The sequence below is a fragment of the Macaca nemestrina genome, chromosome X (assembly GCF_043159975.1).
Source record: "Macaca nemestrina isolate mMacNem1 chromosome X, mMacNem.hap1, whole genome shotgun sequence".
In the NCBI taxonomy this organism is placed as follows: Eukaryota; Metazoa; Chordata; class Mammalia; order Primates; family Cercopithecidae; genus Macaca; species Macaca nemestrina.
In genome coordinates, this window is record NC_092145.1 from 136,919,622 (window position 1) to 136,938,087 (window position 18,466).

At 43.7% G+C, this 18,466-nt stretch overlaps 1 protein-coding gene across 3 annotated transcripts in view; it reads left to right on the top strand.

Annotated features, from left to right (window-relative positions):
* LOC105478287 (acyl-CoA thioesterase 9) overlaps nt 1-18,466 on the top strand; it is a 42,305-nt gene that overhangs the window by 1,762 nt on the left and 22,077 nt on the right. For 2 of the 3 annotated variants that reach the window (XM_071088936.1, XM_071088939.1), the window contains exons 2-6: nt 5,033-5,130; nt 7,043-7,069; nt 8,192-8,237; nt 10,737-10,907; nt 11,159-11,196. In XM_071088936.1, coding sequence (XP_070945037.1) covers nt 5,033-5,130; nt 7,043-7,069; nt 8,192-8,237; nt 10,737-10,907; nt 11,159-11,196 — 380 coding nt within the window. The remainder of the gene's footprint in view (nt 1-5,032; nt 5,131-7,042; nt 7,070-8,191; nt 8,238-10,736; nt 10,908-11,158; nt 11,197-18,466) is intronic. The other variant, XM_071088937.1, reaches the window with a different exon arrangement.

The following is an 18,466-nucleotide window of genomic DNA, read 5'->3' on the forward strand; positions in this document are numbered from 1 at the left end:
CCTGTTATTGCACTGAACACTCTTCCTTGCCAACTGCTGTATGCTTGGGACCCAGGGCTGAGCCAAGACATTTCTATTCACACCTCCAGGGTGACTTACGTGACTCCCTAGGCCGGCTGTGGAGGCCTTGAGTTCCTTGATTTCCTTTGATTGGAAAGGTTCACTCATGAGGTCCTTGGACTTGAGCGTCACAAAGGCCACTCCACAGTAAAGGCCTAGAGGTTTTGCTATAAGTAAGACTCCTGAGGGCTTATCAGGAGATAAGCCAGTAACCCTGAGGTACTGAAGTGTTAAGTATTGATTAAAACCATTCTCTCACCTCCTCCACCTCAGTGCGGTTTGTGTGCGTGTTGGGGGAGATCGGAAGAACTGGGCTTCATCCGGACTCTGCTGGTGTGCCCGTTGACTGGCACTGGGGAAAGTCATCCGAAATTGGGGCCTCAGTTTCTTAAGGAGGTTGGTTTGAATCAGAATCTTCAAATATAGGAGGACATGGGGGTATCAAAAAGGGTCTGTGCACCTCCTGAAATAGTATATACCATTTTGTGTGTGAGCAAAAATGTATTCCAGCCCTTCCCACACCCGCTCAAGGTCCACAGTTTCCATCAGATTATCAGTAAATAGGATACCAAATGTAGTGAAGAGTCACCATTACATGCCAGGCGTGGTGGCTCACGCCTGTAATTCCAGCACTTTGGGAGGCCGAGGCGGGCTGATCACTTGAGGTTAGGAGTTCAAAACCAGCCTGTTCAACATGGTGAAGCCCTGTCTGTACTAAAAATACAAAACCAGCTGGGCATGGTGGTGCACAACTGTAATCCCAGCTGCTCGGGAGGCTGAGGCATGAGAATCGCTTGAACTCGGGAGGTGGAGGTTGCAGTGAGCCAAGATGTCGCCACTGCACTCCAGCCTGGGTGACAGTGAGACTGTCTAAAAAAAAAAAAAATTACTATTACCCGAATATTCCCGAATACTATGTTGACAGTATGATGTAGATTTATTATTACCAATATGCTATTGGTGTAAGCAACATTTTTCAAAAAGTGTTCCAATTATGCCTTTGTTGTGTCACAGGAATGTATTTCCAAATTTCTTAAGGCAGCATTCAAAGCAATGGGGCTCTAGGACCACAATTTTCCAAATAAATTGACCAAAGTGTTTCTCTGTATTCATTAACTCCCTTCTTTCCTCTCCTCAGTTGATTCTATGTTTGGCAATGGTCCATGATAGTGCCTGGCTGAGGCAATCTTTCTTTCTTTCTTTTTTTTTTTTTTTGGAGACAGAGTCTTGCTCTTTTACCCAGGCTAGAGTGCAGTGGTGCGATCATGGCTCACTGCAGCCTTGACCTCCCCAGGGCTCAAGTGATCCTCCCACCTCAGCCTCCTGAGTAGCTATGACCACAAGTGTGCACCACTACGCCTGACTAATATTTTAAAATTTTTTTGTAGAGACGGGATCTCCCTATGTTGCCCACGCTGGTCTCAAGTGATCCTCCCACGTTGGGCTCTCAAAGTGCTGGGATTACGGGCATGAGCCATTGTGCCCAGCCTGCTTCTTTTTGCTCTTTAGAGGAGACTTTGGAGAAGCATGACTTTCTGGAATAATGATAGCTAGAGTTTTTTGAGGACTTGTCAGTATATTAGATATGATCTTCTAGACATGCCCTTCAGGGTTTAATATGTGTTAATTCCTTTATCCTTTTGACAATCCTATGGGATAGGTAGTAGTATTATCCCCATTTTACAGATGAGGAAACTGAGGATCAGGGAGGCTAGGTAACTTGTCTAAGGTCACTCAGCTAATAAGCAGCATGATCGGGCTCTTTTTTTTTTTTTGAGACAGTCTTGCTGTGCAGTGGCACAATCTCGGCTCACTGCAGCTTCCACCTCCTGGGTTGAAGCAATTCTCCTGCCTCAGACTCCCGAGGAGCTGGTACTGCAGGTGCCCGCCAACATGCCCAGCTAATTTTCATATTTTTAGTAGAGATGGGGTTTCACCATGTTGGCCAGGTTGGTTTCAAACTCCTGACCTTAAGTGATACGCCTGCCTTGGCCTCCCAAAGTGTTGGAATTATAGGTGTGAGCCAGTGTGCCCAGCCTTTGGGCTCTTAACCCCTATACTGTATTGCCTCTCACACAAGCAGGACAGAATGATTTTCATCCCTCTTCAGAAAATGCTGCTGCTTAGTGTAACAAAACAATTTCTGTGTATATGTGTATTTATTCAGATATGTGAGACTGGTTATATAGCTCCTGTTAGTGGTGTGTATTCAGGGTATTCAGCCATTCAGAATCAGATCCCACTTCTTATATTGGATACATTTAACATATCTATTATAGTTGCTATTAATGCGTTGGGGGTCATTTTTTTTTTTGCTCTTTCAGCTAATCATAGCAATAGAAAGGATTAGCTTTTTCCAGTGTGTTCTTTAAAACCAGATATATTCAGTTGTAAAATGCTAATTTCTTTTTTTGAGATGGAGTCTTGCTCTGTTGCTCAGGCTGGAATGCAATGATGCCATTTCAGCTCACTGCAACCTCCGCCTCCTGGGTTCAAATGATTCTGCCTCAGCCTCCAGAGTAGCTGGGACTACAGGTGCGCGCCACCATGCCTGGCTAACTTTTATGTTTTTAGTAGAGATGGGGTTTCACCATGTTGACCAGGCTGGTCTCGGACTTCTGACCTCAGGTAATCCACCCGCCTCGGCCTCCCAAAGTGTTAGGATTACAGGCGTGAGCCACCATGCCTGGTGGGCGCCTGTAGTCCCAGCTACTTGGGAGGCTGAAGCAGGAGAATGGTGTGAACCCGGGAGGCAGAGCTTGCAGTGAGCTGAGATCGCACCACTGCACTCCAGGTTGGGCGACAGAGCGAGACTCCGTCTGAAAAAAAAAAAAAAAATTATCTGCATGCAAAAGTACAGGAATTGAATATTTTTCGTGAAAAAGTAAAACTAAAATATATACGAGAGAGGCTCATTAGCTGTGTGATTGAAGAATAAACAGAGATCCAAAATCCCAAATCCTCCAGCAAGAATTTTGGTCTTCGTAGACCAGCAGGGATTGTGTTGCAACCAAATAAGATAACTGGGTGACTAAGAAGTTCAATTAGCCAAGGAGCATGTACTCATATTTCTGTGTTCTGTGCAATTAGATGATTTGACTTGGTGAAAGGATAAGGATTTGTTCTAACAGCACAGTGTCAACACTGCATGTAGATTTTACAGAATACTGTAAATACTGAGAGACTTTCTCTGAATGCTGTCCTTCAGAAGAGAAATCTATAGTAGCTTGGTCTCTAAAGAAAATTAAAAGTATCTCTTTTTTTGTTGTTAGTCATTGCTTATTCCTACATTAGGTAGTGAGAATTTACTAGTAAATTGAACTAGAATGGGTGACAGTATCTGGGGTTCTGGTTTTTTTTTTTTTTTTTTTTTTTTGAGACAGGGTCTCGCTCTGTCACCCAGGCTGGAGTGTAGTGGCATGTTCTCGGCTCACTACAACCTCTGTCTCCTGGGTTCAAGCGATTCTCCTGCCTCAGCCTCACAAGTAGCTGGGATTACAGGTGCCTGCCACCACGCCCAGCTAATTTTTGGATTTTTAGTATAAACAGGGTTTCACCATGTTGGCCAGGCTGGTCTCGAACTCCTGACCTCAAGTGATCTGCCTACCTTGGCCTCCCAAAGTACTGGGATTACAGGCGTGAGCTACCACGCCTGGCCTGCAGGGTTCTTGACCTATTCAGTGCCTTGCCCTCTTCAACTGTGCTCTCACAGATCTGTTTATTAATCTGTGATGTTGCCTGTGTGCTACCCCTGACATAATATTGTGTGATTAGGAGTCAACACTTGGCCGGGCGCGGTGGCTCAAGCCTGTAATCCCAGCACTTTGGGAGGCCGAGACGGGCGGATCACGAGGTCAGGAGATCGAGAGACGATCCCGGCTAACACGGTGAAACCCCGTCTCTACTAAAAAATACAAAAAAATAGCCGGGCGAGGTGGCGGGCGCCTGTAGTCCCAGCTACTCGGGAGGCTGAGGCAGGAGAATGGCGTAAACCCGGGAGGCGGAGCTTGCAGTGAGCGGAGATCCGGCCACTGCACTCCAGCCTGGGTGACAGAGCAAGACTCCGTCTCAAAAAAAAAAAAGGAGTCAACACTTAAGCAATAATGAACCAAAATCAACTTATTTTGGGAGAATAGGTTAGGCACATTTAGTTAGACAGCTTTTATCTTTTGTTTTTTTGAAGTAGGGTCTCACTTTGTTGCCTAGGCTGGAGTGCAGTGGTGCAATCTTGGCTCACTGCAGCCTCGACCTCCTGGGTTCAAGTGATCCTCCCACCTGAGCCTCTTGAGTAGCTGGGACCACAGGTGCATGCCACCACACCTGGCTAATTTTTGTATTTTTTGTAGAGATGGGGTTTTGCCATGTTGCCGAGGCTGGTCTTGAACTCCTGGGCTCAACCTGTCTACCTGCCTCAGCCTCCCAAAGTGCTGGGATTACAGGCCTGTGCCACCGTGGCCAGTAGATAGCTTTTATTTTATTGTGTTGGGACTCTAGAAAATTTCTGCATAAGTTAAATAAACACTTTCTTTGCATCTGGAAAGGGCTAATTCAGTGTTCAAAGTTTACTTTATAATTGGGTTTATCTTATTTATTGAGGAGATATGGTGCGATAATAAAGAACAGAATAAATTGTTCATAATGAGTTTGCTCAGTTGTTTACCAAATCGATTATGGACTTCTGAAACTAATAAAATAGACCAATAATAAATCCATTAAACCTAGTTGCCATCTTTTATTTATTTTGTAGATAATTACCTAATTGGTCTCTGCTCTCAAGAAATGTTTAGTGGGAGAAATGATTTATGGAATAGCCTCATGAAAACATACATACACTTGTGAAACAACTACAGACTCCTGCAAGCCAATATATACTAAGGGTGGTATGGCCAGATACTCTGGGAGGAGGGTAGGTCTTTGAGATTGCCAGGGAAAAAGCCGTGGAACCTACTCTGTGTTTTATCTTGTTTTATAGGCTTTGTGCCTTGGGCAAGGGGCAGCTTACTCCTGGAAGAGGACTGACTCAAGGACCCCAGAACCCCAAGAAACAGGGAATCTTCCACATTCATGAAGGCAAGCATGGTGTCTATGTTTTATGTCTATGTGGTGAAAAACCTTGTTTTACTTTTATTTGAAAGGTATATAGAAATGTAGTTTAGAGCAAATGAGGCATATTAAAGGTAGATCTTTCATAAACATTTCATTGACGAAATGACCAGGATAGCTGCATAATATTAATAGCTTCAGGTAGAAGTCGGCCGGGCGCGGTGGCTCAAGCCTGTAATCCCAGCACTTTGGGAGGCCGAGACAGGTGGATCACGAGGTCAGGAGATCGAGACCATCCTGGCGAACACCGTGAAACCCCGTCTCTACTAAAAAATACAAAAAACTAGCCAGGCGAGGTGGCGGGCGCCTGTAGTCCCAGCTACTCGGGTGGCTGAGGCAGGAGAATGGCGTAAACCTGGGAGGCGGAGCTTGCAGTGAGCTGAGATCCGGCCACTGCACTCCAGCCCGGGCTACAGAGCGAGACTCCGTCTCAAAAAAAAAAAAAAAAAAAAAAAAAAAAAAAAAAAAAAAGAAGTCACATTCAGATTTTGAACTATTGTTCCTGGGAGCCTTGAGGACTGAGCTCTTTTAGTTAAGCGATTTCCACTTCCTGTGTGTAGGTTCTGAAGGCATGGGAAAAAAGAGATGGGCCCATTAGTTGTACCGAGTAAACACTCCTAGTCCATAGTTATGTTCGAGGGATCCTGTTAGTCCATGCTTAATTAAAGTTAATTTCAATTACCAATATGATATGCAAACTGTGGATTGTCTTTATTAAACTAGGAGTATTCATTATAATTAAAAGTTTGGCTTCTTTAAAGGGTCCAAATTATATTGTGTGTGTATATAAATATATATGTAAATAAAATTTTAAATTTTTTCCTTCTTGGCCCTCAGTACTTGCCTCTCTTCTTACACTGACTAAGCTAGCAGTAATTATTTTATGTCAGTGAGCATCAGTAGTCCATATCCTGTTTGAGGTACTTTCTATCCATTCTTTTTTTTTTTTTTTTTGAGATGGAGTCTTGCTCTGTCACCCAGGCTGGAGTGCAGTGGCAGGATCTCGGCTCACTGCAACCTCTGTCACCCAGATTCAAGTGATTCTCTTGCCTCAGCCTCCCAAGTAGCTGGGATTACAGGCATGCTACACCACGCCCAACTAATTTTTGTATTTTTTAGGAGAGACGGAGTTTCACCATGTTGGCCAGGCTGGTCTCAAACTCCTGGCCTCAAGTGATCCGCCTGTCTTGGCCTCCCAAAGTGCTGGGATATCAGATGTGAGCCACCGTGCCTGGCCTGTTCTTTTTTTTTTTTTTTTTTTTTTTTTTTGAGATGAAGTCTCACTCTGTCGCCCAGGCTGGAGTGCAGTGGCGTGATCTTGGCTCACTGCAGCCTCCGCCTCCCAGGTTCAAGCAGTTCTCTGCCTTAGCCTCCCGAGTAGGTGGGATTACAGGTGCCCACCACGCCAGGCTAATTTTTGTATTTTTAGTAGAGTCGGGGTTTCACCATCTTGGCCAGGCTGGTCTTGAACTCCTGACCTCATGATTCACACGCTTCGGCCCTGTCCATTCTTTTATTCAAGGCACTTAGGAGGAAAAAATCAGAAATAAGACTAAATTACTAATGGTTGTTGTTTGCAGTTCTGTAACATTTAATTGTAATTATACACCAAACTTATGGTGTATCCATAATTGTTTGATAGAAAACCATTTTTTCATGAAAGTTAAAATGCATGTTAATATTAATCATATTTGGTTTTGATCACTTAGTTATTAAAGGACTGAGGATTGCTATAGTTAATTTCCTATAACTGGAATATGTATTTTGAAGTGCTAGGAAAAACACATGAACTCAACACAGTATTTGAAATACTATAGATTTATCTTTTAGTTTCCAGTTATTGCTGGTTCTCTAATTGATTTTCCCTTTATTCATATAGCATGTTCACCTATACATGTGAATCATGGTGTGTGTGGTAATTAGTATCAGCTTTTCTTTTAAGAGCTTAAATTTTGTAAGCACTAATATACGCTTGCACTTTTGGGCAGTGGCATTAACTAAAATTGCATTCTTTGCCTTAGCTTGATGTAAGTCTTTGCTTCATTTTTCTGGCTTAAACTTTTCTAACAACTAGAAGACTATAAATATATGAGAAATTAATTATAATGAGACTCAGATTTGGATATTAGTATTAGTCTCTGAACTAAGTAATTTGATCTAATACTGCGTATAAGAAGATAGATGGGGGCCAGGCACGGTGGCTCACACCTGTAATCCCAGCACTTTGGGAGGCCGAGGCAGGTGGATCACCTGAAGTCAGGAGTTCAAGACCAGCCTGACCAACATAGTGAAACGCCATCTCTACTAAAAATACAAAATTAGCTGGGCATGGTGGTGTCTGCCTATAATCCCAGCTAATTGGGAGGCTGAGGCAGGAGAATCACTTGAACCCACGAGGCAGAGGTTGCAGTGAGCTGAGATCATGCTATTGCACTCCAGGCTGGGCAACAAGAGTGAAACTCCGTCTCAAACAAAACAAAACTACAAAAATTAGCCGGGTGTGGTGGCACAGCACCTGTAATCCCAGCTACTGGGGTGACTGAGGCAGGAGAATCGCCTGAACCCGGGAGGTGGAGGTTGCAGTGAGCCGAGATTGTGCCACTGAACTCCAGCCTGAGTGACAGAGCGAGACTCTGTCTCAAAAAAAAAAAAACAAAAAAAACAAAAAAGAAGATAGGTGGGAATCCTGTTCATATCTCCATCATAATGGTTCTTATTGGCTAACACTGATACAGCCCCATTAAATGAATAGTTGAAGTTATCCTTTTCTGTTTGTTTATATAAACCCTGTGATTGGCATAAAGGTATTCATTTGTGCACTAAAGAGACAGTATAGTTCTTTCAGGTTTTTAGGGAGCAGAGGCTTGATCCTGTCCCTGAGCTGTTTGTTGTGGCATTAAATGGAAATCTATGGATCTTTAAATCTTTTGAGTGCATGAATTGCTTTTCATAGTTCTTGAGCTCATTGCCATAATCCGTTTCTCATATTTCTTTGTTTCATGGAATGACCTCTTTATTTTTGTTTCAGTTCGAGATAAGTTGCGGGAGATAGTAGGAGCATCCACAAACTGGAGGTATGCATCTTTGTTTTCATTCGTTCTTTTCATCCCCAACGTGTTATACTAGGCTGTATGTAGGCTCAGTTGATGGTCTCACAGTGGGGATGGGGAGCCCTGTGTTCAGAGATAGGTTGAGAAGTATTTTGCTTGGGGGAGAAGGTCAACATTTCAACATGCTCATCAGATGACACCTCATTGTCATGAAAGAAGGTGATTTACGTATATTCTGCATTTTCAAAGTGCATTTAGGTATATTACCTCACTGATTCTCATAACAAAACTTGTGACATGCTTATGACATATGTTCCTGTTCCTTTTTTACACACAAAACTGAAACTCAGAGATTGAATGATTAAATATCAGGGTTTGGGACTTGAACCCAAGTCTCTTAGTTTCTCTGTTTCATGCAACTTGAATCCTTTATTGCTTCTTGTCAGTTCAAAATTAGGCCTCCCATATTGTCTTTATCTTTCTCACAATATTTCCTTATTGTAAAATAGGATCATATCCCTCTTGGTTTACAGAATTTTGAGGCTACAATGAGATAGAAAAAACACAAGTGATCACTAGATATATAATAATCTATCGTTGGTATAGAAATTAATGACTTATTTTTAAATTCTTTGTATGAAAAATTTCAATTTACTAAAAGGTAGAAAGAATGAATACCTGTGTACCCACCACCTGGATTTGATACTTATTAATATTTTGCCAAATTTCCCAATATACACATATGCTGAAGCATTTCTAAATAAATTATAGATACAACACTTCAGCGTGTATCTCCGGTAAATATTTTATAAACCAGCCTTTGCTTATCTCCAGCAAATAAGACATTCTCTCATGTAATCAAATTGACAGCAATTCCTTGCTAGTATATTACTCATCCATAGTCACATTTCCTTAACTGTTACCATTTTTTAAAAAATAGATTACTCCTTTTAACAAAAATGTTTTTATAGCTGTTTAAAAAACATCAAGATCCAATAAAGGATTGCATATTGCATCTGGTGGTTATGACTCTTTAGTCTCCCCTAAATAGGGTAATAGACAGTCATCCTTCCCCCATTCTTCCCCCATGAGCTTGACTTTAAGGAGGCCAAGCCATTTGTCTTGAGAATGTTCCACATTCTGGATTTACTGGTGTTATTTAACTCATTCCTCTATCTCCTGTATTTTTTGAAGGGTAAACATTTCTGGAAATAATACTTTATAAGTTAAGCTTAGAAAGACATCTTAGCTAATGTTCTTATCAACATTGTCGTTCCGTATCCCCTTGTCTCTCTTTTCTCTTCCACCTTAATCTTCTCTTCTTTTTCTTCCCTTTCTGTCCCTTTTCATGTTCTGTTCTTCTTTACCTTTTGTTCTGCCTTCCATACTTCCTTTGGATATAGTCCATTTTCCCTCCTCTGTCTCTCTTTCCTGAAATTGAAGGCAGAGAGAGAGAGAGAACTGGGGCTCAAAGAATCCGAGAACTGTCAGGTGAGAAATGGGAATATAAAGTAGAGTGGCCAACCCATTCTTTAGCGTATATATTTATATATATACTATTGTGTCCATCTCTCTGAATTTTTAATTTAATTTCAAATATTCTAGTCTTTGAGTAAACTTTTTGATAAGGGTGAATATATGGCTCATTTGGGTATATCTATATCACTTTTACGTTTTGTTTTTTGTTTTTTTTTTGTTTGTTTTTGTTTTTTTTTTTTTTTGAGACCGTCTTGCTCTGTTGCCCAGGCTGGAGTGCAGTGTTGTGATCTTGGCTCACTGCAACCTGTGCCTCCCACGTTCAAGCAATTCTGCCTCAGCCTCCCAAGTAGCTGGGATTACAGGTGCCCACCACCACGCCTGGCTAATTTTTTGTATTTTTAGTAGAGATGGAGTTTTGCCATGTTGGCCGGGCTGGTCTCGAACCCCTGACCTCAGGTGATCCACCTCTCTCGGCCTCCCAAAGTGCTGGGATTGCAGGCATGAGCCACCGCACCTGGCCTTAAGTATGTTTTTCTTTCTTTTTTTTTTTTTTTTGAGACAGAGTCTTGCTCTGTCACCCAGGCTGGAGTGCAGTGGCGCAGTCTCGGCTCACTGCAAGCTCCAACTCCCGGGTTCACGCCATTCTCCTGCCTCAGCCTCCCGAGTAGCCGGGACTACAGGCGCCCGCCACCACGCCCAGCTAATTTTTTGGTATTTTTTAGTAGAGACAGGGTTTCACCGTGTTAGCCAGGATGGTCTCGATCTCCTGACCTCGTGATCTGCCCGCCTTGGCCTCCCAAAGTGCTGGGATTACAGGTGTGAGCCACCATGCCCGGCCTAAGTATGTTTTTAAGCTTGAGAAATGATACCGGAAATGATCAATTTCACCAAGTGGTGGGTGGTAAGGGAGGAAAGGAAGAGAAGGTGAAAGTAGGCCCAGACCTTCTTTTTCCTCCTTTGATGGTATCTTACTGACCTGTATACCACTGGAATTGTGGGCTAGCACTGCTCTTGTTTTATGAATCCTGCATCCTTTCTTCTCAGAGACCATGTGAAGGCAATGGAAGAAAGGAAGTTACTTCATAGTTTCTTGGCTAAATCACAGGATGAACTGCCTCCTAGGAGAATGAAGGACAGTTACATTGAAGTTCTCTTGCCTTTGGGCAGTGAGCCTGAATTACGAGAGAAATATTTGACTGTTCAAAACACCGTAAGGTAACACAGTGCTATTTTTATGTATTTGTTTTTATTTCCGTGTTTTATAACAATGTTGAAATACAGTTCACACACCATACAATTCACTTATTTAAAGTGTACAATTCTATGGTTTTGATACATTTAGAGAGTTGTGCATCCATCACTATAATCGATTTTGGAACATTTTCATCACCCTGAAGTGTGTTATTTATTTTTAAAAGGAGACCAACATGATTTGCATTTAATTCACCGTTTGCTTTATTTCACAGATTTGGCAGGATTCTTGAGGATCTTGACAGCTTGGGAGGTACTGGTATTATTTTAGTCTTTCTAATAGATACCTACAGATATACATTGAATTCTGTGACTGGAAAGGGCTCTTTTATTCTTTAACCTGCACAGATGGTGATATTCTAAAGTGCACAAAAAAAGAAGGACATCGGCCAGGTGTGGTGGTTCATGCCTGTAATCCCAGTACTTTGGGAGGCTGAGGCAGGCGGATCACTTGAGGTTGGGAGTTCAAGATCAGCCTGACCAACATGGATAAACCCCATCTCTACTAAAAATACAAAATTAGCCAGTTGTGGTGGCGGGCGCCATAATCCCAGCTACTTGGGAGGCTGAGGCAAGAGAATCACTTGAACCTGGGAGGCAGAGGTTGTGATGAGCCAAGATCGTGCCATTGCACTCCAGCCTGGGTAACAAGAGTGAAACTCCGTCTCCAAAATAAATGTAGATTCCTATTTAATGGAGGTATAGTCTGAATAATCTTTCTTACTAGTAACTTAAAAAAAAAGTCTTAAACTTACAGAAAAGTTGCAAATACAGTATAAAGAGTTTTTCTGTGGCCAGGCACGGTGGCTCATGCCTGTAATTCCAGCACTTTGGGAGGCTGAGGTGGGCAGATCACGAGGTCAGGAGATTGAGACCATCCTGGCTAACATGGTGAAACCCTGTCTGTACTAAAAATACAAAGAATTAGCCAGGCGTGGTGGCATGTGCCTGTAGTCCCAGCTACTCGGGAGGCTGAGGCGGGAGAGTGACTTGAACCTGGGAGGTGGAGGTTGCAGTGAGCTGAGATCACGCCACTGCACTGTAGCCTGGGCGACAGAGTGAGACTCTGTCTCAAAAAAAAAAAAAAAAAAAATTATTTGTCCCTGAATTATGTGAGAATAAGTCACTGACATGATGCCACATCACCCCCAAATATTTGAATATGTCTTTCCTACAAACAAGGACATTCTTCTACATAACTACAAACAGTCATAAAAAATCAGGAAATTAACACTGATGTGTCATACTGTCTAATCCTCAGGTCCCATTCAACTTTTGCCAGTGGTCCTTCATAGCAGAAGGATCCAGTTCTGAATCATATGTTGATTTAATTGTCATGTCAGGACTAGTTCCTTAATCTTTCTTTGACTTTCGTGACTTTGACATGGTTCTTTTGTGTATTGTCCCTCAATTTGGGTCTGTGTGATGCTTCCTCATGATTAGCTTTGGGATATGCATCTCTGGCAGGAATGTCACAGAAGGGATTCTCTGTTCTTATTGCATCCTATCAAGTGGTACATGGTTTTGATTTCTCGTTACTGATGATATCAGCTTTGCTTACTGGATGGCGATGACGTCTGCCACTCTTCTTCACTGTAAAGTTACTCTTTTCCCCTTCGTAATTAATAAGTACCTCATGTAGGAGAGGGGGCAGGTAACTTTGAGACCTTCATCAGACTTTCAATTCATTAGTTTTAAATCAGTATGGACTCAGGAATTCCTATGTTATTGAATGGACTATAATATGTTACTGTCATCTATTTGATGCTCAAATGGTCCCAGGAGTGTCCCAGTCCCTTCAGGCTAGCTTCTGTGTGGTTTTCTTTGATGCGTCCCCATTATTCTTTGAGCCCTTTCTCACTTTCTGGCACAATAAGATATTCTAGGCCCATCTTGTACTTTGCCCCAGTCCTAGAATCACCCACATCTCCAAGGAGCCCTTTTTTGAAATGGAGAATGATATTTTGAAGTGGAGGATGATATTTTGAAATGCAGAATGATATTTTGAAGTGGAGGATGATATTTTGAAATGGAGAATGATATTTTGAAATGGAGGATGATATTTCGAAATGGAGATACGTGCGTTGGGAGTGGTCATTGCTCCTGGATATCACTGCTCCCATACCCTCTTAGCAGAGGAGCTGGGAAATACATGTGCATATACATACATATATGTTATTTCTAAATCTTTGTACAGATGTATGTACGAAAACCATGGGATTGCACTGATAGCTCCAATTCCAGTTCAGCCACCACGGGGTTCATTCTCATTTCCTTCCTTTCCATATTTGTATTCCCTTCTCCAACTGGCTCCATTCTCCTTCATATATTGACTTATTTTATCAGTTCCCCTGTATGTGACCAGTTTCCTATGGCTGCCACCCCTCATGCATCACGGATGCTCCCCTCACCTCACCTGGGCTCTGGTACCCCACACCAGGTCCCCCTCTGCAGGCTCACCCTCTTCACTGTGCTCAAGCTGTGACACGCTCTGCCATCACTCTTGCAGCCCCTCTGCAAGGATGTCCTCCTCACCCTGCTCAGATGCCAGCCCCCTACTCTAGGCTACCTTACTTGCTCCCACCTAATGATATTTGGGCTGAATGGTTGGAAAAGGGTCTGAAGAAAGGTTCTAATATATTTTTTAAAAACTATTAAACTATTTTTTTTAATAGAGATGGGGTCTTCCTGTGTTGCCCAGGTTTTTCTTGAACTCCTGGGTTCAAAGGATCCTCTTTCCTCAGCCTCCCAAAGTTCTGGGATTACAGGTGTGAGCTGCCATGCCTGGCCTTTTTTTTTCTTTTTCTTTTTTTTTTGAGACAGAGTCTCACTCTTGTTGCCCAGCCTGGAGTGCAGTGGTCCGATCTTGGCTCACTGCAACCTCCACCTCCTGGGTTCAGGCGATTCTCCTGCCTCAGCCTCCTGAATAGGTGGGATTACAGGTGCCCACCATCACATCTGGCTAATTTTTGTATTTTTAATAGAGATGGGGTTTCATCATGTTGGCCAGTCTGGTCTCGAACTCCTGACCTCAGGTGATCTGCACGCCTCAGCCTCCCAAAGTGCTGGGGTTGCAGCTGTGAGCCGCCACGCCCAGCTCTGACTTTTAAAATATAGATATAAGCTTGTTGTTAAGCTTACACCTAGCAACTACTTTTCTCTAGATTAAATGAACCCAGTTAAAAATTCATGGCTGGGCACAGTGGCTCACACCTATAATCCTTGCACTTTGGGAGATCGAGGCAGGAGGATCGCTTGAGGCCAAGACTTTGAGACCAGCCTGGGAAACAGTGAGTCCCCATCTCTACAAAAACCAAAAAAGTAGCTGGGTGTGGTGGCATGCACTAGTAGTTCCAGCTACTCAGGAGACTGAGGCGGGAGGGTTGCTTCAGCCCAGGAAGTCGAGGCTGCAGTGAGCTGTGGTGACACCACTGCACTACATCCTGGTTGACTTTGGTTTGCTTAGGTGTCCGTATATACACAAACTCCCCTGCCACCACTACCCTCTTTCTTGCTCATTAACTGCTATTGATGGCCAGTCTCTTTTTTTTTTTTTTTTTTTTTTTGAGGCAGAGTCTCACTCTGTCCCCCAGGCTGGAGTGCAGTGGCGCGATCGCGGCTCACTGCAAGCTCTGCCTCCCGGGTTCACGCCATTCTCCTGCCTCAGCCTCCTGAGTAGCTGGGACTACAGGCGCCCGCCACCTCGCCCGGCTAGTTTTTTGTATTTTTAGTAGAGACGGGGTTTCACCATGGTCTCGATCTCCTGACCTCGTGATCCGCCTGCCTTGGCCTTCCAAAGTGCTGGAATTGCAGGCGTGAGCCACTGCACCCGGCCTGGCCAGTCTCTTTAACCTGTTCACTTGATTCTATTCCTTCTATTTCTTCAAGGAACTGCCTTATCACTTAGCTTTCTCCATCATTTCCTGAGCCTTTTCTCAACTTCACTTTTCCCTCAAGTTATAAACATATTCAAGCTTCTTCCATCTTAAAATGAAAAATAGACCGGTCAGGGTGACTCACGCCTGTAATCCCAGCACTTTGGGAGGCCGAGGCGGGTGGATCACTTGAGGCCAGGAGTTCGAGACCAGCCTGGCCAACATGGTGAAACCACATCTCTACTAAAACTACAAAAAGTAGCCGGGCATGGTGGCGCGTGCCTGTAATCCCAGCTACTCGGGAGGCTGAGGCACGAGAACTGCTTGAACCTGGGACGCGGAGGTTGCAGTGAGCTGAGATTGTGCCACTGTACTTCAGCCTGGACAACAGAGCGAGACTCTGTCTCAAAAACACAAAAATTAGCCGAGTATAGTGGCGTGTGCCTGTAGTCCCAGCTACTCAGGAGGTTGAGGCAGGAGAATGGCTTGAACCCGGGAGGTAGAGGCTGCAGTGAACTGAGTGCACCACTGCACTCCAGCCTGGGTGACAGAGTGAGACTCTGTCTCAAAAAAAAAAAAAAAAAAAAAAGATAAGTAAAAAATCCTCTTTTCTTATAACACCTCACACTTTCTTCCTTACTTCATAGCTCACTTTCTGAAAAGAACTGGGAAAATCACCTGCTCTCATTGCCTCTGTATGCTAACTTCCTGTTATTAAATATTTGCCGGTCTGCTGTGTTCCGGCTTCTGCTCCTCCACACCATTGAAACTGCTCTTGCCAAGCTCGCCATTGGCTCCTTTACTGCACAATTGAATGGATGCTTTTCAGGGTTGACCTGACCCCTTTGTGGCTTCTTATATCGTCCAGCCCACCCTTGGGCTTTGGTGACATTTCCTTCTGCTTCTCTGGCTGCTCTTTTGTAGTCCCCTTTGTAGGTTCCTCTTTTTCTGTTGATCCCTTAAATGTAAGTTATCCCCAGGGTTTTGCCTTCTGCTCTTTCAAAAAGTGATTATTTTTTGAATTCATTTTCTTTTATTTTGTTTATTTTTTTTTGAGCCAGAGTTTCGCTCTTGTTGCCCAGGCTGGAGTGCAGTGGCGCAATCTCAGCTCACTGCATCCTCCACCTCCCAGGTTCAAGTGATTCTCCTGCCTCAGCCTCCCAAGTAACTGGGATTACAGGCACCCACCACCACGCCCGGCTGATTTTTTGTATCTTTAGTAGATACGGGGTTTCACCATGTTGGTCAGGCTGGTCTCGAACTCCTGACCTCAGGTGATCCACTTGCCTTGGCCTCCCAAAGTGCTGGGATTACAGGCATGAGCCACCGCGCCCGGCCTTTTGAATTTTATAATTTGTTCATATTAATTAAATTTTAAGGCATTTTAAAATTTAACAATGAAAATAGTTAAATCTTTTAAAGTTATTTATGTAGTTTTTGAGACAGAGTTTCACTCTGTCACCCAGGCTGGTGTGCAGTGGCGTGATCACAGCTCACTGTAGCTTCAACCTCCTGGCTCAAGCAGTCCTCCTGCCTTAGCCTCCTGAGTGGCTGGGACTACGGGTACACACCACCATGCCCGGCTAATTTTTTTGATTTTTAGTAGAGACAAGGTCTGCCATGTTGCCCAGGCTGGTCCCAAACTCCTGGACTCAAGGGATATTCCCACTTTGGCCTCCCAAAGTGTTGGGATTACAGGCGTGAGCCACTGAGCCCAGCACTATTTTTTAAGTTGAGGTTAAAATATAAAATTTACCATCTTTATTTTTTATTTTTTATTTTATTTTTTTGAGACAGAGTCTTGCTCTGTCACCCCCCAGGCTGGAGTGCAGTGGTACCATCTCGGCTCACTGCAACCTCCGCCTCTCGAGTTCAAGCAGTTCTCCTGCCTCAGCCTTCCAAGTAGCTGGGCTTACAGGCATCTGCCACAACGCCTGGCTAATTTTTGTATTTTTAGTAGAGATGGGGTTTTGCCATGTTGGCCAGGCTGGTCTCAAACTCATGACCTCAGGTGATCCCCCCACCTCGGCCTCCCAAAGTGCTGGGATTACAGGTGTGAGCCACCGCGCCTGGCCCATCTTTATCATTTTTAAGTGTATCGATCAGTGGTAAAAACTACATTTATATTACGTTTTCCTCCGTCTCTTCTCTACCCTTCCCTTCTGCCCTTTTTTGGGTTGACATTGCAGATTCTCTATAAACCCATCTACTCCCAGTGTTTCAGTTGCTATCAGTGTGCTGAATACTTACGAAGCTACATTTTCTGGCCTGTTTTTCTGAGTTTCAATCAGTTTTTCCTCTTAGCTACTAGATTTATTTTTCTTTTTTAGAGACAGTCTCGCTCTGTTGCCCAGACTGTAGTGCAGTGGTAAAATCATAGCCTACTGCAACCTTGAACTTGTAGGCTCAAGTGTTCCTTCTGCCTCAGCCTCCTGAGTAACTGGGACTATAGGCACACTGCACCATGCCTGGCTAATTTGTTTTGTTTTGTTTTGGAATAGGGTCTCACTCTGTCACCCAGGATGGAGTCCAATGGTACAATCACAGCTCACTGTATCCTCCACATCTCAGGCTCAAGCATCCTCCCATCTCAGCCTCTCAAGTAGCTGGGACCACAGGCACATGCCACCATTCCTGGCTAATTTTTGTATTTTACTGTAGAGACGGGATCTCACCATGTTGCCTGGGCTGGTCTGGAACTTCTGGGCTCAGGTGGTCCATCTACCTCTGTCTTCCAAAGTGCTGGGATTACAGGCTTGAGCCACCATGCCTGGCTTAATTTGTAAAGTTTTTTGTAGAGACAGGGGTCTCACTCTGTTGCCCAGGCTGGTCTCAAACTCTGGGCTCACATGATCCTTCTGCTATGGCCTTCCAAAGCCCTAGGATTACAGGTGTGAACAACTGTGCCCTGCCCAATACCTTCATTTGGATGTGCCATAGGCTCTTCAAATTCAACACATTGAAAATGGCCCATTCTTTTCTTCCTATATTCTCTTTTTATTTTGAGACAGAGCCTTACTCTTTTGTTCAGGCTAGAGTGTAGCAGCATGATCATGGCTAACTACAGCCTTGACCTTCTGGGCTCAGGCAATCCTCTCACCTGTCTCCTGAGTAGTTGGGACTACAGGCATGTGCCACCACACCTGTCTAACTTTTGTTTTCTTGGTAGAGATGGAGTCTCTGCTGTGTTGCCTGGGCTGGTCTTGAACTCCTAGGCTCAAGTGATCCTCCTGCCTTGGCCTCTCAGAGTGTTGGGATTACAGGCATGAGCCACTGTACCCAGTCTGTGTTCTCTTTTTCAGTGACTAGTACACCATGCTTACCTATCCAAGCTAGAAAACTGAATTTATTCAAGTCTTGTCAGGTTTACCTTCTTCTTAACTCATAGTCTTTTCATTTCTACTCCTGTTGTCATAGGTTGGAGCCATCTGATTTCTTTGCTGGACAAAGACTTTTAAATGGAATTTATTGCCTTTAGCCTGTCATTCCCCCAGTGCGTCCTTTAGTAGGTGCATAGATGGAAGGATTTACAGTTACTCAACAAATACTATTGAGCCACATATCTTGTCCTGAGAGTTTGTGATGCAAATTTGAATGGATCATAGGGGAAGCAGGGAGCCAATCAACATATAATTATACAATTTTTTT